Source organism: Podarcis filfolensis (assembly GCF_964270895.1).
Source record: "Podarcis filfolensis genome assembly, chromosome: 10".
NCBI lineage: Eukaryota > Metazoa > Chordata > Lepidosauria > Squamata > Lacertidae > Podarcis > Podarcis filfolensis.
In genome coordinates this window covers 5904867-5925571 of record NC_139612.1, presented here as the reverse complement: position 1 = coordinate 5925571, position 20705 = coordinate 5904867, and the positions used below count along the sequence as shown (strand labels likewise).

General features: G+C 42.5%; 1 protein-coding gene across 4 annotated transcripts in view; it reads left to right on the top strand.

Annotated features, from left to right (window-relative positions):
• Positions 1-335: 335 nt before the first annotated feature.
• The window catches only part of PTPN12 (protein tyrosine phosphatase non-receptor type 12), a 57620-nt gene continuing 37250 nt past the window's right edge, over positions 336-20705 (top strand). For 2 of the 4 annotated variants that reach the window (XM_083575087.1, XM_083575085.1), the window contains exon 1: positions 447-765. In XM_083575087.1, coding sequence (XP_083431213.1) covers positions 667-765 — 99 coding nt within the window. In that variant the 5' untranslated portion in view covers positions 447-666. Of the gene's footprint in view, positions 766-10673; positions 10779-20705 lie in introns of all 4 variants that reach the window. The other 2 variants (XM_083575086.1, XM_083575084.1) reach the window with 2 other exon arrangements.

Below are 20705 nucleotides of genomic sequence, written 5' to 3'. Positions count from 1 at the left end.
CCCGCGGTCTCTTTTAGCTAAGCCACAGACGACCTTTCCCCCCTCCCCTCCCCCCCCGCAAACGCATTGGTACATCCCAGAGTCCTATTTATCAAGCGCAAGGAAGACCTTACCCGCTAGGGAATTCTAGGGGTGGGGGTGGGGAAAAGGAAGTTTCTCCCGAGGTAGGAGGAGGAGGAGGAAGGGATTGACGGGCAGCGAGGCCAATCGCCAGCGGGGCTTCTGAGAGCGGAAGCCAATGGCGGGGCCCGAGAGCTCGGGCGCGGCGGATCAACACGTGGGAGGGAGCGGAGGGAGGGAGGGAGCGGGCGTCGCTGCGCCTGCGCCGCAGAGGGGCGGAGGGCGAGTGGCGTCGCCGCCGTCCGGCGTTCGGTGTTGGCGGCCGCGGCGGCTGCGTTCGCGAGGGAGGGAGGGGCCGTGAGGGAGGAGAATGGAGCGGGCGGGCGGCGCTGGGCTGAGCTGAGCCGCCGCGGGGAAGTTGTTGTGCTCGGGGTCGGGGCGGGGAGGCGGCTGGGGAAGGAGGGCCAGGGCGGCGGCGGCGGCGGCGGCGGAAGCAGCAGCAGCAGCCGCGAGAAAGCCGGTTGGCGGGGCGTCTCCTCAGGCTGGGTCTCTCCCGCTTTGCGGAGGGAAGGGGGCAGGCGGCGGAGGAGGAGGAGGAGGAGGAGGATGGAGCAAGAGGAGATCCTGAGGAAATTCATCCAGCGAGTCCAGGCCATGAAGGACACCGACCACAATGGGGAGGATAACTTCGCCACCGACTTCATGGTACGCTGGGTTTTTGGGGGTGGGGAGAAGGCGGGTGGGGGGGGTTGTGCGTATTGAATTCCGCCTTCCCCCCCTCTTTTTTGTGGGGCGAGGAGAGGGCGGGGCGCCTTGTCAGGCGATGCCGTTGACCTCCCCCTCCCCCCCTCCGTGAAGGTGCATCCTGGCCTGTCGGTTTCTCTCCCCCCCCCCCCATCATCATATCGCGCCCCCGGGTCCGTGTGGGGAGAAGAAGGGAGCTGGAAGGAGCCTGCAGGGCTGCATCCTTCCCCCGCTTCCCTCCCGAGAAAGCCTCTGGCGTGAATGGGCTCCCTCGGCTTTTCTGTAGGGCTGCTGGTGCTGCATGTGGCGGGGAGGCTTCCGCGATGCCCGTGGCATGTGAGGGGCTGCTGCCATTGTGCTTGCGATCCCACCCTTCCTCTCTCTCTCTCCCCCCCCCCTTACACCCTGCCCGCCGCTTCCACAAATAGAAATGTAAGGAGCCAGAGGGGAGATCCCTTATCTCCTTTCTCCTTCTCCCCAGTTCTGTGAAGCAATCCTGCTCCAGGTAAAGTGCTCTCTCTGCATATACAACACAGTAGCATCTTGGGGTTGCAGCGGGCATTTATCGAAATTTCAGTTCCCGGTTCCTATTTTTGTATTCTACTGCAAAACCTCTGTGCTTTCCTTGGAGCCAGTCCTCTTGCCAACATCATCTCTTCCCTCCCCTTCAAAATCTCCAGCAGCATCCTCATTCTTTTATCCTTGCAGCCATTTATTGGTAGGCTTATCTCTGTGTGCATAGATAACGGCCTATGACCATATTTATCCAAATGGATCGTTACAGCTCCTTCATTTTTACTTCACGCTGGCGGATGACGGTTAGCTGTAATTCTGAAAACAATGTAGCTTCTTATAAAGGTTGTTGCAAATGTTTAATATCGAACGGCAAGCCTCTGGCAAGGAAGGGCTTTTTGGTTAACCCTACTGGAAATACAGTATTATTGTGCGCCTTCATTTCATTTTTGTTCTATTCGCTTCAGGTTAGAAGCATTCCGGTTAAGCTCTGGTTGAGCTGATGGCTTCAGAGCACAAAAATTCTGATGCAAGTGACAAATAAGAGGTTTCCTGAAATATAGGGAGGTGTCTACAGGATATTGCGAAAGACCAAGGGGCTGTTGAAAGTTGTTTCAGGTCTGAGGCATGGAAGAGGAAGTGGGCTTTAGGAAGCGGTTTCCTCATCCCGGATGGGGAGGCATGGGAAAGAGGAATGGCTCTTCTGGCTGAAAGGGTTCTATTGTTCTTGAGGTAAATAGAAAAGGATTTGAAAGGAGGGGAAAGCTTGCATGTTTTACTTGACTTGAAGTAGTTACCCTGATGCACATTCCGTAAGGCTTTAAACTTCACTGGTTTGGAGTATCTACTGCTTAAAGCTGAGTGTAGAGGTGTGTTTAATTACAGTACTTACTTTTTTTGTATAGAACATGAAATGCACAAATATTACTATTTCCTGTGAAACACCAAATAAATGGGATTGGCTATGACTGTTCTCTTAACCAGTTGCAGTGTTCTTATAAAGAACTCGACAAATCCCTTATTGGAATAACGAAACATTTGTCTAGCTCTTAACTTTGCGTTCATTAGTTAAGTGCATGAAATTGAACAAGAGAACTTGGCTTGTTAGTACTGTCTCTTTCCTGAATTTATACAGCAAGAAGGAATGAAAGTGCTAATGTGGGTGGACTTGGTTCCGGGTGTGATGCCAGATGGTTGCTTTAGTACTGTAAATGCACTGTTGTAAAACAAACTTACTAAAACTGGCCAATGCTTTTACTGAAACGGACTCTTCCTTTTAAGTAACATGTCCCTGTAATAAAATAACACTTAATAATCTGTCTCCTAATCACATCAAAGATGTTTCTGTATTGAAATGTGGAGGTGTAGGGAAAATGATTTATATACTACAGTTCAACCAATTGGTTCCCAGCATGGTTCAGAACAAAATGGCTTTTAAAGATGTATTGGCTGTATATAGGCTTGCATTTTCAGAGCTAGTGTAAGTTTCCTTTGACGAAATTTAATATCTTCAATTCACAGTCTCCTATGCCTGTGTGCTGTTTTGAACACTCTTGTCGAAACAATCCACACATAGTCACTTTAATTAAAGGGTTTACAAGCTCCTGCTTTCTTCTGACTTTGTATGCTAAGACTTTTCTTTCACCTTCCCTACTTCTTTTAGGGCAGGGGTGCCTAACCTGTAGCCTGTCAGATGTTATTGGACTCCAACTCCCAGCAGCCTCAGCTGGCATAGCCAGTGGTCAGGGAATGTGGAATGGGAAAGTATTTGTCAGAAACCTGAAATACAGCTGGGAGGATGCCTGCCTAATCTCAGTAGGGAGACTGGACCTGCAGTGGGAGCTACAAGCCTCTGAACATTGGGAGACCACTAACAGATCAGGTGTTCTTGGCAAGGTAATGGTCATCCCACAGCAGAGAGATTGAAACAGTGGTCACCTCAACCAGTCACAGGACAAAAAGGGCCCTCCCTTGTAGATCTTAAAACAGGGGGACACTGGTATAGGGAGAGAAGTTCCTAAAGTATTTGTCCCAGTGTTAGAAGCTCAGATATATAAACTAATTTGTGCCAAATGACACCTTAAACCAAGGTTGTGGTTGCCACAATGGAATGTATAGGAGCCTTTTTATTTACAATGAAATTTATTATTATTACTATTATTAATTTAATTTCTATACCACTTTGTATTTTAAAGAAAAATTATAAAAGCGGTTTACAACATCATGATGATGATTATAACAATAATAATATTAATAACATTTTATTTATACCCAGCCCATCTGGCTGGGCTGCCCCTGACACTCTGGGTGGCTTCCAACACATATAAAATCACGAAATCATTAAAATATCAAATAAAACAATCCAGAATAAAACAGATTCAAACTTAAAGAAGGATCTGAAATATTTTCCTTTAAGTGACATTTTGCTTTCCCCATATTTATTTACCTACTTAATTTATATAGCCCCATAGCAGTACTGTATGAAGCCAGTGTGCTGCAGTGGTTAGAGTGTTGGACTACGGGATCAGCAACCTTTTTCAGCCGTGGGCCGGTCCACCGTCCCTCGGTCCATGTGGTGGGCCAGACTATTTTTTTTTGGGGGGGGGGATGAACGAATTCCTATGCCCCTCAAATAACCCAGAGATGCATTTTAAATAAAAGCACACATTCTACTCATGTAAAAACATGCTGATTCCTGGACCGTCTGTGGGCCGGATTGAGAAGACGATTGGGCTGCATCCGGCCCAAGGGCCTTAGGTTGCCTACCCCTGGACTAGGACCTGGGAGATCAGGGTTCAAAACCACACTCAGTCATGAAGCTCACTGGGTGGCCTTGGGCCAGTAACAGCCTCTTAATGTGTCTCCAGGGTAGGGATTAATTGCGAAGCAGTGCTAGAAACTCCCCAGGCATCAGGTGCATTTTGCAACTGGCACGGTTCCAATTGTGACCATGGGGAGATCTCTGGATGCCATGTTGGCAACTGACATCTTCATCTGGCTGGCTTCTCCAACTTTCTTAAGCAGCTAAGCAGAAGAGCTTATTTATTGCATTTATATCCCACCGTTTTCTCCAGTGAGTACATGGTTCGTCCTCCTCTTCATTTAATCCTTACAACGACCCTGTGGGGTAGGTTAAGAGGCTGTGACTGGCCCAAGGTCACCCTGCGAGCTTCATGACTGTTTTGGTCTGCTACCACTCTCTTTAGTAAACACTCCTGCCAATTGTTCTAACAGAAAAAGCATACCACTGCTGAGAGCCTTGTGCCTGCTGGTCTACCTATTTTAGTTCTGGCAATGCGGTCATTACGCCTAGTTTGAAAGGTGTCTTTATATTCCTTCATATAGCGAATTACTCATGGTTTCAATTTTACATTGCCAAACTAGCATTGTTCTTGCCCCACAGGCTCTGATTTTGGCAGATACTAGCTGAAGAAGCACAGTATGGAGTCTTCATTGCTGCTTCTGCTATCAGATAATTCAGTGGTGGCTTCCCGCTTGTGGAATGCTTTCCCCAGGGTGGCATGGTTGATTCCATCTTATTTTTAGGTCCTAGGCAAAGACTTTTCTTTATCTGAGCTTTTTGGCTTTTAATTTGAAGGTCCCGTTGTGGGTTGGGATCTGTATGTTTATACCTGTGTTTTTAGATTTTGATTGGTTCTTCTTAATTGGTAAGTTGCTTTGGGTCACTGTGAGAAAAGTGGCTAACAAATATACCGTATTTTTCGCTCTATAAGACGCACATTTTCCCCTCCAAAAATTTAGGGGACATATGTATGTGTCTTATGGAGCGAATGCAGGCTCCTTGGCTTCAGCGATAGCAACCCGAAGCCTCCAAAGCGCAGTGGGAGCACTCCTGCCGCGCTCCGGTGGCTTCAGGTTGCCTTCACTGAAGCCTGGAGAGCGAGAGGGGTCGGTGCGCACCGACCCCTCTCACTCTCCAGGCTTCGAAGATAGCCACCCAAAGCCTCCGGAGCGCAGCGGGAGCTCCCGCTCCGGAGGCTTTGGGTTCCTTTCGCTGAAGTGTAGGTGCCCCTTCAGCTAAGGTGCAGTGCCCCTTCAGCTAAGCGGGAGGAGAAATGGAAGGGGCTCCGTTTCTCCTGCCGCTTCGCTGAAGGTGCTGCGCAGAGAGGGGGAGATTTTTTTTTTCTTGTTCTCCCCCTCTAAAACAAGGTGCATCCTATGGTCGGGTGTGTCCTATAGAGCAAAAAATACGGTAAGAAATAAATAAAATGTGTAGATTGTCATCCTACTTAAAACTTGATTTTATAAAGGGGTGGTATTCAACTAATCATTACTTGGGGTAGAGCCATTGAAATGGAAGGACCTAAGGCAGGCATGTTCATTAATTTCAGTGAGTCGGCTCTAATAGTTAGTTGAATGCTACTTAAAATATTTTTAAGTCAAGTGTGATCTCAGTCAAGTCAGCAATTTCACTAGCCTCATGCTCTAATCATTATCTGAGGTCCCACTTGGTTCCTTCATTCCTCTGAAGCATAGCTGGCAGTAATGAGGGCTAATTCTATGGAATTCAAATAGTAATGAATGAAACACAATATAAGAAATAAACAAAATTCACAGACACACTGTGGAATACCTAAATGAAGTTTGCAGAGCAGAGTTTTGGAACCCCTTGACTGTGGCTATCTTGTAGTGGCATCCACTATGTGAATTTTTTTGCCAAGTAAGGTTTGTATGGCCCCATCACTGTTTTGTGTTAGGAGGCTGCCAAAATGTGGCTGTTTAAAAATGGCTTTGGCTGATTATTTGTTCTTCTGATGAGTTTACCGTTTTCGTTTGACAGTTGTGGAGAATTGAATCCATGGGTTTACATTTGGAATAGTTGGCCAGTTTGTTGGATGGCTGTGGTATATAGTAGCCAAATTAATATATTCTATTGTGTATTTCATTAAGAACTCTGAATTACTGAAAAAAGATGACTCAGAATAATAGAATTGTACAGCTGGAAGGGCTCCTGAGACCATCTTGTCCAGTTCTCTGCAGTGCAGAAATATGCAGCTGTGTAGAGTTCAAACATGTAACCTTGATATTATAAGCACGATGCTCTAACTAACTTGTTTCACATTGATTTACTTCCTAGTTTGGCTAAAATGCATGCTTTCTAATCTGGAACTGTTGTAGTTCCATGTCGGTATTGGATTTGATGGCTAGGCTAGTTCCGCATTTCTAAAGGTTAGTTGATAGATTCCGAATCTGAATTTTTAATGGCTACTCAACATTTGAAAGCAAGTTGTCTAACTTCATCCTGGAGTCTGCAGGTGAGAAAATGAAAGTGCTCACTCCAGAGCTAATTACTATTCAGGTCATCACTCCACCAAAACATGTTTTTTAGCTTACTGATGATAAATTCTTACGCAAGTGATCAGCATGATCCTCAGAACCTGTGTGATTGGGCCCTGGAGAAGGGTGGGTTAATGGGAGCTCTCTGTGGAAGGCCTGTCCAGACTTCTTATTGGAAGTGATGTTCAGATACTTTGCAGTGTCCTTGCCTCTGGTAACGGGCACTGTAGTGCAGTTGGGTGTAGGAGTTATGATGAATTGTCCTTGATGTGGTTTTATATACACGGTTGCAGAATACATGTAAAATATTTCATAGTGCTTCATGGTGTTGTTGCGGAACAGCGAGCTGTAGAATTAACATGCTCATCCATAATGGGAAGGCGAGAGAGCTCTTGTGACTTGGAATAATAGACGTTAAGCATGATTATACATTGACTAACGGCCGATCTGGAGAAGGATGGAATGAATTGCTACCAGGGTGGATTTGATTTAAATCAGTAGTCAGTAAGACTTGATTTAAATCACTTTTTTCTATTTTACAGAAAGACTCATTCTTGCTGGTATAAGGTTTCATTTTTGGAATAATAAATTTTCAGAGTAGTTTTTACAGCTATATCAAAAATTACTGATTTGGTTATACTATTAGAAATACATAGATAATTATGAAAATATTGGAGGGTTTAATAAGTTATCTATTTATAGGGGCTATATCTCCCAGCAGCCCTGGCATTGGAGAGGCTGGCCTTCGTTTTTCTAGGGGGTGAGAGGGAGACATACAGTTGGTAGGCCTAGGCTGGAACAGCTTGCAGAAAGAAGCTGGAAAAGGGGAACCGAGGACTGGAGCGGAGAACGTCGGGAATTCCTGCTGCAGGAGACTTTATTGTTTGGACAATGTCAGGCGAGCCCTGGGAAGCAGGACCTGGAACCAGTGAACTCTTATTAGTTGACTGGCAAGTATTTCAAGGTCTCGCCAAGGACTTACAGATCCCAGTTACTGTTTCCACCACCACCCCTTTGGATTTGCTTCTATATTCAGGTGCCTATTCTGTACAGTTAAGTGTTAGTGCAGTTGTTGGAACCCAGTGGGATTGGGAAGAGGTTGCCAGCCCTGAAGTGCCTTCAGCACTTGCCTCAAGTCTGAGTTGCACAGACATGCAACTGACTTGCACTATTATTACACAAAGATCCCAAGACTTGTGGAGTATTCTGCTCACGAGGTTGCACTTTCATTTTTACTGCTTCACACTTAGCTCCTTGTTCTATTCCACTCCAAACAATCTATTGGAACTCTTGTAACTTAGCATTTAAGAGGTAAGGGGCTGTTTCTGTGTATATAGTTTGCAAAGGAACAATGGGATTAAGGTTTTTCCCTCAACTCTGTATGTTTATTTTAAAACATTTTTCCTGTAAAGAAAAGGCATGTTATCTCTGCAGACACAAATTCATGCTTTTGAGAACTGCAAAAACAAGCATCTGTGATAATATCTTCTCATTAGAAAAACTGCCCCAAATAATCTTACAGAAACCTCTGGAAGAGCATGACATTGTGAATGGATTAATAGAATTCATTTACCAAAAAATTTAAACATTGCATATAAAGCCTCATGCTGCATAATTAAAAACATCCTTTGGACTATAATGTAATTTAAATAGAAAACTATGTTTAGAAAGATTTTTCCTCCAAAAGCATTTCATTTTAATAAATCCAATTTAAATAAAAAAACTGATTTAAATAAAAAAAAGATATTTTTATTTTAAAAAAATCATTGATTTTTACCCCTCACCTGATTGCTACTATAAAACTGTTTGCACACCTTGTATGACTTCTTGTAACTTCTCTAGTGTTAGTGGCCACAGCTGTATTTTTACTGATAACAAATGAGTCTGAGTAGCACTATACAAAAGCATGCATTTGCATGGTAGGAGCAAACTGCATACTAAATAGCATGTGGGCGTAGCCAAAATAAGTTTGATACCCTGTTTCCCCGAAAATAAGACAGTGTCTTATATTAATTTTTGCTCCCAAAGATGCGCTAGGTCTTATTTTCAGGGGATGTATTATTTTTCCATGAAGATTCTACACAATGTGCCCGACTCCCTCACTGTCCTGTCTAATTGTGAGTCAGCCAGACTGGCGCGGGCTCTCTGATTTAAAGAGACCCCGCACTGCCTGAACAGCTCTGGCTGCGCTGTGGCCAATCAGTGAGCTGCGCAGCGGCGCCCGCCGCTACGGTCCAGAGGAATCAGATGCCTTACTGTAGCTTCGGGGGCCTTATATTCTGGGTGGCCTTATTATCGGGGAGGCCTTATTTTCGGGGGAGGCCTTATATTACAGCGAGAGGCAAAACTGGAAGTAGGTCTTATTTTCGGGGGATGTCTTACTTTCGGGGAAAGACGGTAGTACCTGGGCTTCTAGAATTGCAAAATGAAAATGGGCTTACTTATTTGCGCATACCTTGTGAATTTCATCAATTGTTTCCCATAAGGGAACGTGCTATTGAAGCTAAATGGTATTTTCTATCAGGAAAAAAAAATGTGCAAAAAACCTAATTCTTTGGATTTGAAGCTGGGTGATATTGCTCTTCTGCAGATTCATGCATTGTGAACCAAATGTTCCAGCCTTTAGCAACTGCCTCAGAATGAAGGAAGTGAATTGCACATCCTAAGATTAAACTTCCCTCCCTGTATTATTTGGGGAGGTTTCAGGAGGGAGAGACTCAGAAAACAGATTTTCCTTTCCTCAGAGCTCCAGAACCCTCCCATATGAGATACAGCAATAAAACACAGATTGACAACCAGCACCCAAACTGAACTCTTCAGTACTTTACAGCATGGGAGTGGGCAGGGAGAGAGAAGAGGAGGTCCTCCTCTCCCAGTGTAAACCCTAAACAGTGCTACATGGCTCCTGGTCTTGGCTGGAGCTCTGAATAGGAGCCACTCCTATTGGATGTACAGTAAAGTATTGTTGCAGCTCTCCACTTGATAGTTAATCTTAAACAGTTTAATATACAGGACAGGAATTCACAGTTCAAATGAATTCCAAATGACTGCCTCAAGTCATGCAGAAAAAAGGTAAACAGAAGAGCAAGATAAGCCCATGCCTACTAAATTTGTGCAGATAATTATGCTGAAAATAAGACGATAACTAGGTCTCACTTACATAGTGAAGGAAACAGAGGCAGCCATGGCAGCCCAGACTGCATTTGGATGCTTGTGCTGTGAGAAGTAGCAGGCAGCCATTTGTGCATGTCATAGATTGACCCATACACAAAATACCCTTTAATTGACAAGTTTCATGCTGGAGAGAAGCTTCAAAGAAAAGACTTGATAATGTATCTAGAAGTAATTTATATTTGCATCAGGCAACCAGGCAAGTGGTTATTTGCAAGCCTGTAGTAAAACACAGGACATCATTGTCTCTTTCCAACAGATAACCACAATACATCATTAAGCTGGTGTCCCTTGATTATATAACTTTTTATATAAGAAGCAAGAATTAATAGTTAGTTTGAATGCCTCCATGACAGGACCATAGACCACAAAACATGTGACATGTTTTATGTTAAAAAATACCTGACCAATCTTGATATGTACAGGTACAGTCATTGGGAGGTGGTTAAATGTGTTAAAATATTGATGTTTTAAAGTTTTCTTTTACGTAACAGGTTCTGTGATTATGTTAATGGAGTGGGTTAGAAATACTCTAAATAAATATGATTGTGTGAAGTTACCCAAGGAGGTGATCAACCATATAAAAATATGACATGGCATTTGGATGAAGAATTCAACATCTGGAAAACTGTAGCACATATTTTTCCAATCAGATAACTAGCACTTACATACTTTCAAATCTGCCTTTATGACTGTATATTCTTCTTGTGGCAGGATTTTTTTTTTGGGGGGGGCATGAAATCTCCAAAGCTTCACTAGAATTCCTAGTATAGTGCTACTGAAATGTATCAAAATTGATCAAAAATTGTATTATTGACAATCTGACTTTGCATATACAACTAAAACAGTGGCTCTGAAGAAAACAGCATTCTTGCTTTGTCTTTTAGATGATGCACCCATGTGCCACAAGCATAATCTCAGATGCATTCTCTCTTGGGTGAGAGGAAGGGGGGATGCGTCTTCTAAGATGGCACCTGCCCTCTGTGATTTTTGTAAGTACTTCACACCTTCTGAAAACTTCGGCCCAATTTAACTTGGGGGCACTTAAAATTATTCAAGATTTTAAATCAATTGGAACCTGTAGCCCTAATCTGCAGTGCTTTGCCACAAGGCCTGTCTTTCACTCCTTTCTATCAACACCTCTCTAAATGAGTTAAGAACCAACACTTGTTTACATTTCACCTTAAGTGTTGGCTCAGTAGATGTTTTGGGGACAACTCCTATAGTTAACTAAATCCCCCATCCCCACCCCTATTTGCAATATGGAGATATGTAAGCTTAGCTTCCAACTGCTGTGTAAGGACTGGGAGTGCATGAGAAATACATTGCTCACTCTAGCAGGTATACTATAAATGCAAGTCAATAATGCAAACTATGGTTGCCATATGCCCCACAGTGTCATTTTCTGCCCGGATTTTTGCTGTTTCAAGTATGGCAACCCTAAACTAAGATCATATGCAGAAGTTGCATAATTTGTATAAACAGACTTTATTGGTAGTTCTCTTAGGTCATGTTAGAGGAGGATGTGTTAAGGATTGTACAGAATGTGTCTGCTTAAGTGCAGGTTAAGTCTGCAGGTTCATGCAGCTATTACTGACCTCTTTAGAACTTGAATGGTCTTAATTGTGAGAAGTGTTGTATCCCAAGGATGTAGTCAATAGCAATTATAAAACTGGGAGGCTTACTATTGAATGTAGTTGGATATTAAAGGTAGAGGTAAAGGTACCCCTGCCCGTACGGGCCAGTTGTGTCCGACTCTAGGGTTGTGTGCTCATCTCGCTCTAGAGGCTGGGAGCCGGCGCCGTCCGAAGACACTTCCTGGTCACGTGGCCAGCGTGACGAAGCTGCAGCTGGTGAGCCAGCACCAGTGCAGCACACGGAAACGCCGTTTACCTTCCCGCTATAAAGCGGTCCCTATTTATCTACTTGCACTTAAGAGTGCTTTCGAACTGCTAGGTGGGCAGGAGCTGGGACCGAATGACGGGAGCTCACCCCGCCGCGGGGATTCGAACCGCCGACCATACGATCGGCAAGTCCTAGGCACTGAGGTTTTACCCACAGTGCCACCCGCGTCCCAGTTGGATATTACAACTAGACTAATTCAGATCAGAAACATGTCACGCACAAATGCCTTGCTGTATGCTTGAGTGGGAGACACTAGCATCATGGATGCACGGGTGTAGTGCTACCAGCAAGAACTGTAGTGATTGCTGAGCTGTAGTAACACTGTCTGAGGACTTGCTGGAAGAAATATGAAGCATAATGTGGTTAGAGCTTCCTGCTTCAAAATAGCTGATGCTACATTGGAGCTACCATAATGTAGTAGCTTGAAAGGGCAGAACACTGCATGGTAGCTGAAGTGGGAATAAGTGAGAACTGTATTCAGGTTAATAGTAGTAATTGCTATTAATGCTGTTAAAGTAATGATCTTCTGGAAAAAAGGTATTGTGATAGTGGATACTAGACAGTATTGAAATTATATTGTCTTTTTCACTGGACAATGTGATATAAAGGTTAGAGTGTTGGAGCTGGACTTGGGCAACCTGGGTTCAAGTACCCACCCCTGCCATTAGAAAACTCATTGGGTAACCTTGGACAGCCACACTGTCTTACTAGCCTTAAAGCTATCTCAAAGGATGGTTGTAAGAATAAAAATGCATGGTGGCGTCGGGTGGGATTTTTTGCACTGCCTTTAACACATTGGAAGAAAGACAAAATATAAGGAAAATAAACATATTGAGCAGTAATGGTTAGGTGCAGCTGGAAGACACAGTAGTTGTATTTCACTGAGTTAATTGACCCCCTATAGCTCATGCATTTTCCTGCAATTGTTTTCTAGTAGATTGCTCATATTACTAGACTTTTCATGACATCACAGATGTATCCTGTATGAGTTTCACTATGATCTGTGTAGAGAGCCAATGCGGTGTAGTGTATTGTTGTGTATTTTAATAGTTTAAGCTTTAGTCTTCTAAATGGGAACATCTTCAGGTCCTTTGTCAAAAGCAATAAGATATTTATTCTGTTTTAGTTATTACAAATTTGAATTAATAGCACTTCTGAACAGTACATCAAAATATTTTCTTAAAATGATGACTGTCAAATTGGTAGCTGTCAGTTTAGCAGTGTTCGAGTCTGTACTCTTATTTCATGGCATGGTGTATAGGTGTCTGGCAGAAACTTAGCTTGCTTGAAGTGTAGTGCGGTGTATTTAATATGGTTGTTCACTGTGCTATTGTTTTGCATGACCATTAACTAATGATCACTTATGCCTTTTCCCTTTAACTTATAGCAAGCAAGATGATAAAGGGTCTGAAAATGAAATCTCATGAGGAATGGTTATGGGAGTTGATATGCTTACCCTGGAAAAAAGGAGACTGAGAGGCGATATGATAGCCATCTTCAACTATCTGAAGGACTGTCACATGAAAGTTGGGCAATGGGGCAGTACAGGATTCTGATTGATGTACCAGCCCCTCCCCCACGCCAAAGATTTCCTTCCCAAAAATCCTTGCCAACACAACCTTACAAGGGGCTGCTTGGGACTTCATGGAAAGCATGGCCTCCATGGGTCTGTTCCTGAATAAGTTTGGCCCAACCCATAGCTGTGGACATGCCTTAGATCTGGTGTTTACCTCTATGGATGTAGGTGATCTGACACTAAGTTCCAGTGAAACAAAAAAAGTGCCATGATGCAATTAGACTTATCCATGACCCTTCCGCTCCGCAGGGAAGTGGGACCAGTTTGAATGGTCCACCCTTGCCACTTAATGGATCCAGATGGCTTCTAGAGAGTGGTAGGGGATGTCTTATCCCATATTGTTGGCCCTTCAGCTGATTCCCTGGTGGCTCGCTGGAATAAGGAGCTAACCAGGGCTATCGACTGTCTGGCTCCGAAGCAACCTCTCTGATTGCATGGATCCCGAATGGCCCCATGTTTTTCCTCAGAATTGAGGGTGATGATAGAATTGCTGAGATTGCTAGAGCGCTGGTGGCAAAAAACTCACTCTGAATTGGATCAAGCACAAGTTAGAGCTCAACATTGAGCCTACCAAGTGGCAGTAGCGACAGCGAAGAGGACTTTGTTCACCGCCCCTATTGCATCTTCAGCAGGAGACTCTCAGGTGGTTTGCAGTCTAACAGAGCCACCTTTGCCATTGGAGTCCAATAAGGACTCCAAGATTTCCAGTAGCGATTTTGCAGTCTTTTTTTGCAGATAAAATCACTCATATTATTCGGAAAGTGGGAGACTCCTACGTGGTAACAGGGAGCGGGGACACAGAGCTCTGTCTGGTGTAGTTGTATGGAATCAATTTCAACCTGTTACCAGTATGGTGCAAGTGAAACTGACCACCTTGATCCTTGCCCATTCTGACTTATAAAAACAAGTCGGGCTGAGCAATGGGCCATGTCCGTAGGGTGGTGAATGCTTTCCTCTGTGAGGGCCCCCCCCAACGTGCTTAAAGAAACAGTGATTAAACCATTTCTTTTTTAAAAAACGCTCTTTGGACCCAGCCATTATTGCCAATTATCGCCCAGCCTCAAATCTTCCATTCCTGGGCAAGGTGATTGAGCTGAACAACTCCAGACACACCTGGAGGATGCAGACTATTTGGACCCCTTCCAGTTAGGTTTCTGGCCTCATCATGGGACTGATAACGTAAGAATATTCTTCACAATTGTGAGAAGGGCAGTGGGTTGAGATAAGTGAAGATAAGCTACAACAATTGACTGTAACTTCCACTGCTCCTGCTCAGGCTACAGGTTGTGCAGATAATAGATAACTGATATAATTCTACAGGGTGTTGTATTAGTGTGTGAAAACAGTCAAGATCAAATGATCCCCAGACATGCACCTCCGGATGGCGGAGATGTCAGGCACCAATCCTGGTGGCCAGGCATCTTCACTTGGTTACAGGTGGTCAGTGGCCATGTGCAAAATGTACCTGGCACCTGGCTAATTTCAAACACTGCTCTGTTCTTTTTTCCCTCCTCCTCTTTTCTCTTTCTCTTGTCTTTTGATTCAATTTGTTCTAGGTACTATTCCACTGTACTATGAAAACTTTAATAAAAATCTTGGGGATGGGGATAATTTGCTTCCAGGTATGTTTGTAGTTGAGCTACCACCACTCTCTTGAGCACCTTGCTGCAGAAGGGAGTATTAGTGACTGGATGATAGTTCTTCAACACTGTACCAAGTGAGCAGCTCAAGTTGTGGGCCCCAGGATGCTTTTAATTATGCTGTACTTTAATCTCCTTTTATAGGTTGTGTTGGATTGGTTTTATTGTACTTGTATTGTAACCTGTTATGGGACCATATGATGAAGGACGAGCTTAAAAAATTACCTTATAAATAACAAATTTATATAACAGTAGAATGCAGTTTGTGCCTTTTGGCTTAATTAGAGGCATTTTTGTATAGGTCCTTTGGTAGCTAAAACCTATTGTTTATGGCTGTGCAAATCACTCACCTCCTATATCTTCCTTCTGCTCAAACTTAAAAGAATAAGGTCGTGCTTTTGTTAGCTACAGTATCCTGAAGATTGGTGCCCCAAGAAATTTTGTATGGTAAAGGCATTGGATAGTTAAAAAAAATGTAAGCATATTTATACTAGCATAACTTGCTGTGTTACAAATATGCTGTAAATTGTACTATTCCTTCACAGGATTGCAATCTTTAGTTGGTGGTATTTGTGTCTCTGTAATGACACTGTAGTAAACCCCAGGTGGCTTGGAGTTGTACATTTATTAGAATGTTTTCACAGTCAAACTACTTTAACTAGCTTATGACTTGCAAGACAATCAGTGTTAAAACAGAGACATAATTTTGAAGGCACCTTTTTACTAACACAATACTATGGAGTAATAGTTTCCGTAAAGAGGGTAGGGGAGCTTCAGTGAACTGTCTGTGTTCCTTGTGGCTTTTCTCCTGATTATTTTCATACCAGTATTAAACTCTGGAAAGAGAGAGCAGCCAGCATTTTTTCTAACACCAGTGTACTAAACAAGATTCCATATTAATGACTCATTCCATTGGTGTAAAAATTGGATTCCCTTTGGATACAAATGTTTGCAACTGAGTAACCGTAAAGGCAACAATGCAGTTTGGAACCTGAGTCCTTGAATGACCTCTTCCTCCAAAATCAGCCTGCCTGGCTATTAACAACAGATCCTTGTACATATTCTAAAAGCATTGTTGACTCAGATTGGAAAGGGCGTTTTTAGTGGCTGTAGCCATACTCAGGAATTGCTGCTTTAACAGAGCAACTTATTCCCTTCCTAGCTAGTCTTCTGCTCAAGAGTAAACACTTTCCTTTTTAAAAGAGCCTTCAGTTCTTCTGACTGTGGTGAGCTACAGCTGATGGATCTGTTCTTTTGTGTTTTGCTGTTATTGCTACTTTTAAGTGATTATGCTGTCTCTGATAGAGAGGCTCTCACACCAACTGATAATGATAGGCACAGGCCATTTAGGACTTGAAAGGTGATAACAGAAATCTTGAATCTAGTGTTTATTGGGTTTAATATGTTTTGGCCAGCCCCTCTTAATAAATAAAAGTTAGACATTTTGTCGTGGCTGCAGCCTCTGGAGTGTCTGATTGCCCCACAAAGAGAGCATTAAAAAAGATTGTACTGAAGTGTACCAGTCCTTCAATACAAAAATGGGATTCTCAAAGGCCCAGGACACCATAGGTCTTCAAAGGCTCTGGAGTTCTTGCTATCAAACCTTCATGACTGAGGGCTGATGTACATTAACCCAGTATAAAAAGCATCTTAAGAGGTAAAATGTTTGGGCACAAATGAAAATGGCTTAGGTACACTATGTAGTAAAAACAGAAGTGGCAATGGATTAGCACTCTGTTGCAATGTTTGTTTCGGGAAACTTGGCATGCAAAATATACAGCTGATTGGACTGGGTTTAATTTTGTTTCCCTAGCTTAAAAAACAATGTATGACGAAACCCTGTGAGCAGGGTTATATCAATGGATTTGTTATTGAGTTCAACAGATATGGTTTAAGATTCTTAAATGGAAGAGTTTGTAATGGGAGTTGTTTAGAAAGTTTGATTTCAATGTCTAAAAATAATTCATCTTTGAACTGAGATTTTATCTACCATGCAAGCTCCCATGCCAATTAAAAAATGAGGAAAAACTAAATCAGAATGTTTTCCATATTATATATATTCCATGAGACATCTGCTACTTTTAGAACAAATCTGCACTTGGCTGGCAGAGTGTTACAAGCCTGAAGCTCTACTTTAGGCACTGCCTACTCAAACAAATTGCAGCGGATTACATGAAATAAACTCTCAGTCATGATTGTGGGTTTTGTCAGCTAGTGTTTGCAGTTAGTAAGAGTTTGATGAAGTGTAATCCAAAGGAAAACTTTTTAATGTAACAAATGGATAAAATAAGTACTAGAAATTAATCCAAGCATCTTGATTCCCATCACTTTGATTTTACTAAAGAAAGCCTTTCACATTTCTGTATTCTAGCAAAACAAAAGCATGAAAACTCACAGATGCCAACAGTGCCTTCATTGGGTGGTTTTGTTTTGTGGGGTTTTTTTGTTTCTTTTGGGTGTATGTGTGGCAACTTACCTTCAAATTGTAAAGGAGCAGCAATATATTTGCATATTTTTTGCTGCTATTGTTGGAGATGTTAGTCCTAGTCTTAACAGCTGTCTTATTAAAGATCTTATATTTTGGCATTTGACACTGCTCTGAAATGTTTGCCAGCTACGTGGTGTCTTTTTAAAACAGCTTTGCCCTAGTCCTTAACTAGCACCCCAACCCACACCTGAGTGCCTTGCACAGTAATATCAGTTGATATGTTGGGGAGAAAATACGTATAATGCTTAGGAGGTTAAATGAATTGTAGTACTCATGTTCAATTGTTTGTATATTCTGGGTATATCGAGAGCCAGCATAGTGTTCAACTCCTATTAAGCTGTGAACCTCACTGAGTAATTTAGGTTCCTCTCACTCTGAGCCCAACCTACTCCATGGGCTGTTGGGTTCTCCCTCCATTTCTGCCGTTTTATCCTATGTATTGCGGCACCTTGAGGACAAATGTATTGTGGCATGAACATTCATGAACTACTCATACTTATAATTGGTAATCCAGAATATTGGACTTCTTACTACAGGCTAGCTAGATTTCATAATTGAAACACATGGACACAACACTGGTTCCCAACATAATAAATGTCAGGTTTCATAGTAAATGAAAAACTAAAGCTTGTGAAATTCACATGTCATATACATTTATACAAAATGCATTATTGAAAAAGTGTTTCTCTGTAAGATCAATAGCTTTCAGTACTGAATTTTTCTTTTTTAAGGAGTTTTAGAGAATTGTAAAATTGCACGGATTAAAATAATGATCCCTACTATATTACTTTCTTTAGTATATTTCCAAACATAAAATGGCTTAAAAAAAACAAACGGTACAGAAGAAGAATGGAAGAATTTGAAGAAGACAAGATGCGCAAGAATTGCCTGTGTACTGTTTACAGTCATGAGAAAAAGAAAGCAAATCCTCTTTGAATTCTGTGGTTTTACATAGGATAACAATCATCTGTTCCATAGCAGGTTTTAAAGTTAGGTAAATACAACCTCGGATGAACAACAGCACACAACATACTACACCATGTCATGATATATTTAACAGAAATAGCACCGAAATGGAGAAGCCATGTGTGAAAAACTCGTATTATTTTTTTTGCTGGCTTGCTTGGAAGAATAAAGGTGTGCTCCCTTTATCTGGATTCTGCTGCATCAATTTTTCTGTTACACTGTTACAATACAAAAGCATATATACCTTTTGGTGAAGCATCAATGAGTCTTTCTGTGAATTGTAGTGTGGATTAGGCTCTTGGAAGAAATGGCCTGTGTTGTTTGTGCTAGCATGTACTGTATGCTTCCTCTGCTGAGGGAGGGTCAGGAAGAAGACAAAACAATGGGTAAAGTAAAATGCTCATTCTGAATAAATGCCTGGATTTGTGTCAGTGGGGGATTTGTGAGTGAGACATTTTAAACCATAAACTGATAGCATCTGGAGATTTCTGACTGAATAATCATGGCAAATTTCAATAGGTTCAGAATTCACTATTGTAGTTTCAGTTCATAAATAGCAATCCAAACCTGGTGTCTGGGAGGAGTGGTGGATCTCATGATGACCAGAGCAAGAAGGTGTGGGGAGTAGTTTTGTTTCTGTGTATTTATTTTTTTAATCACTTAATTGGGCCCTTCTGGGTTCCAAAGTCATCAGCTCCTCATGTCAGAATGCTTATTTTTGTGGGTTTCCATGCTCTGCTGGTAGCAGCTCACCTAACCTCCTAGGCAAAGACCAGGGCCTCTGGTGGAATTCTCCTGCTTTTGTAATGCTCCTCTTAGCCGGTGGGCATTGTCAAGTACAAATCTACATGCCGTCCTAATCCCCGTCCCGGCAAAGTAGTTTAACATTGTTTCTAAACTATATTGATAACTAGATCAGGTGTTTGGAACTGGTCTCTCCCAGCATTTATAGGCATTTTGCCAGGTGGGTGGGATTGCCCTTTTGTCAAGCACCTGATGCCACCATGAAATCGGGCATAGTGTTTTCTTTTGCCTGTGTGGCTTGAAGTCACAGCACATGGTTGAAGGCTCAGGTGATCAGGCATCAATGAACAGCTTGTCAGTGGTACTTGCAAGCCCTTCTGCTTTTGCTCAGGTCGTTTGAAATCAAACCATGCGGGCAAAGGCCACCTGCAGTTTTAGAAACAATGATATAAAAGCTAGGTACCAAATGGCAACTTAAATTTAGGTTACAGTTGCCACAACGGAATATTTGCCAGAGTGTTGTGCCAGATGACCCTCCGGATCCCTTCCAATGCTACAGTTCTGTGATTCTATGATCTCAGCTACATTTCTTGACTGTAGCTTGCTCTTACAACAATTCACTTGTCCCAGTATGCAAGAAGGAGAAACACACACAGTGGAAATGGACATAGTATTTCCTATGAACTAAGGGAGAGGTTTTTAAACTTGGCCCCCAGAAAACTCCACCTAGACAAAATTGGACCCACAGCAGTAGCAAAACGTGCCTGGCACCTGGCTAATTTCTAACACTGGCCACAAGGACAAGATACAAGTGGGTGTGAATTGAGGAAGATTGTGAACCAAACTGGGACTTCTGTTAGGCCAGATTATGCCTGTGGGCCATTGCTGGACTTGCAGGGCAAGAATGCAACTTTTGACTTACATTTATATTTGTTCACAGCGATGGGGATTACAAAAGGGAATGCTGCCTTGGTTCTTAATTTCTAAATTCAGTTAAAAGCTTTTTCTTGGGAATGCAAGTTAACAAAATAAGGTTTGAAGCAGACGCATAATGGGTGTGACCTTACAAACTACTGGGGCAATATAGATTTCATTTATGAGAGGGCCAGTGGAAGTCATCTAGTAGCCTTGACTTTCAAAACTTTAAAATGGGAAAATCTTTGTACAATCATGGTGTTAAAATTTGTGATTTTAATCACCTGAATGTAGGGAGAACTAGAGAGAATTTAAAGCAAACTTCGAGATCATAGTCAGCTTTAGCACCCAGTAAACCTGCAGCAGTGTTCATACTAGAGAAAGGAATCATCATCATCATCATCATAATATAAAACAAATATACATATAGCAATAATTGTTTGGGTTCAGATGCAACAGATGGGGAAAGATTGCCAAAGAAGCATTATCTGGAATAAAAGGTACTCAGAGCTATAATTTGATAAGTAAGTAAGCATCGTGTGGCACTGTAGATTGACTGTTGATCTGATTAGGTGCTGATTCAGTGTAAAATAAGACACGAGGAGCTGATGGATTACTTTGATGGCATGCTTCTCTCTTAGGGACACTGATGTCCTAAGTTGGCTATGCTTTGCAATATTATCTG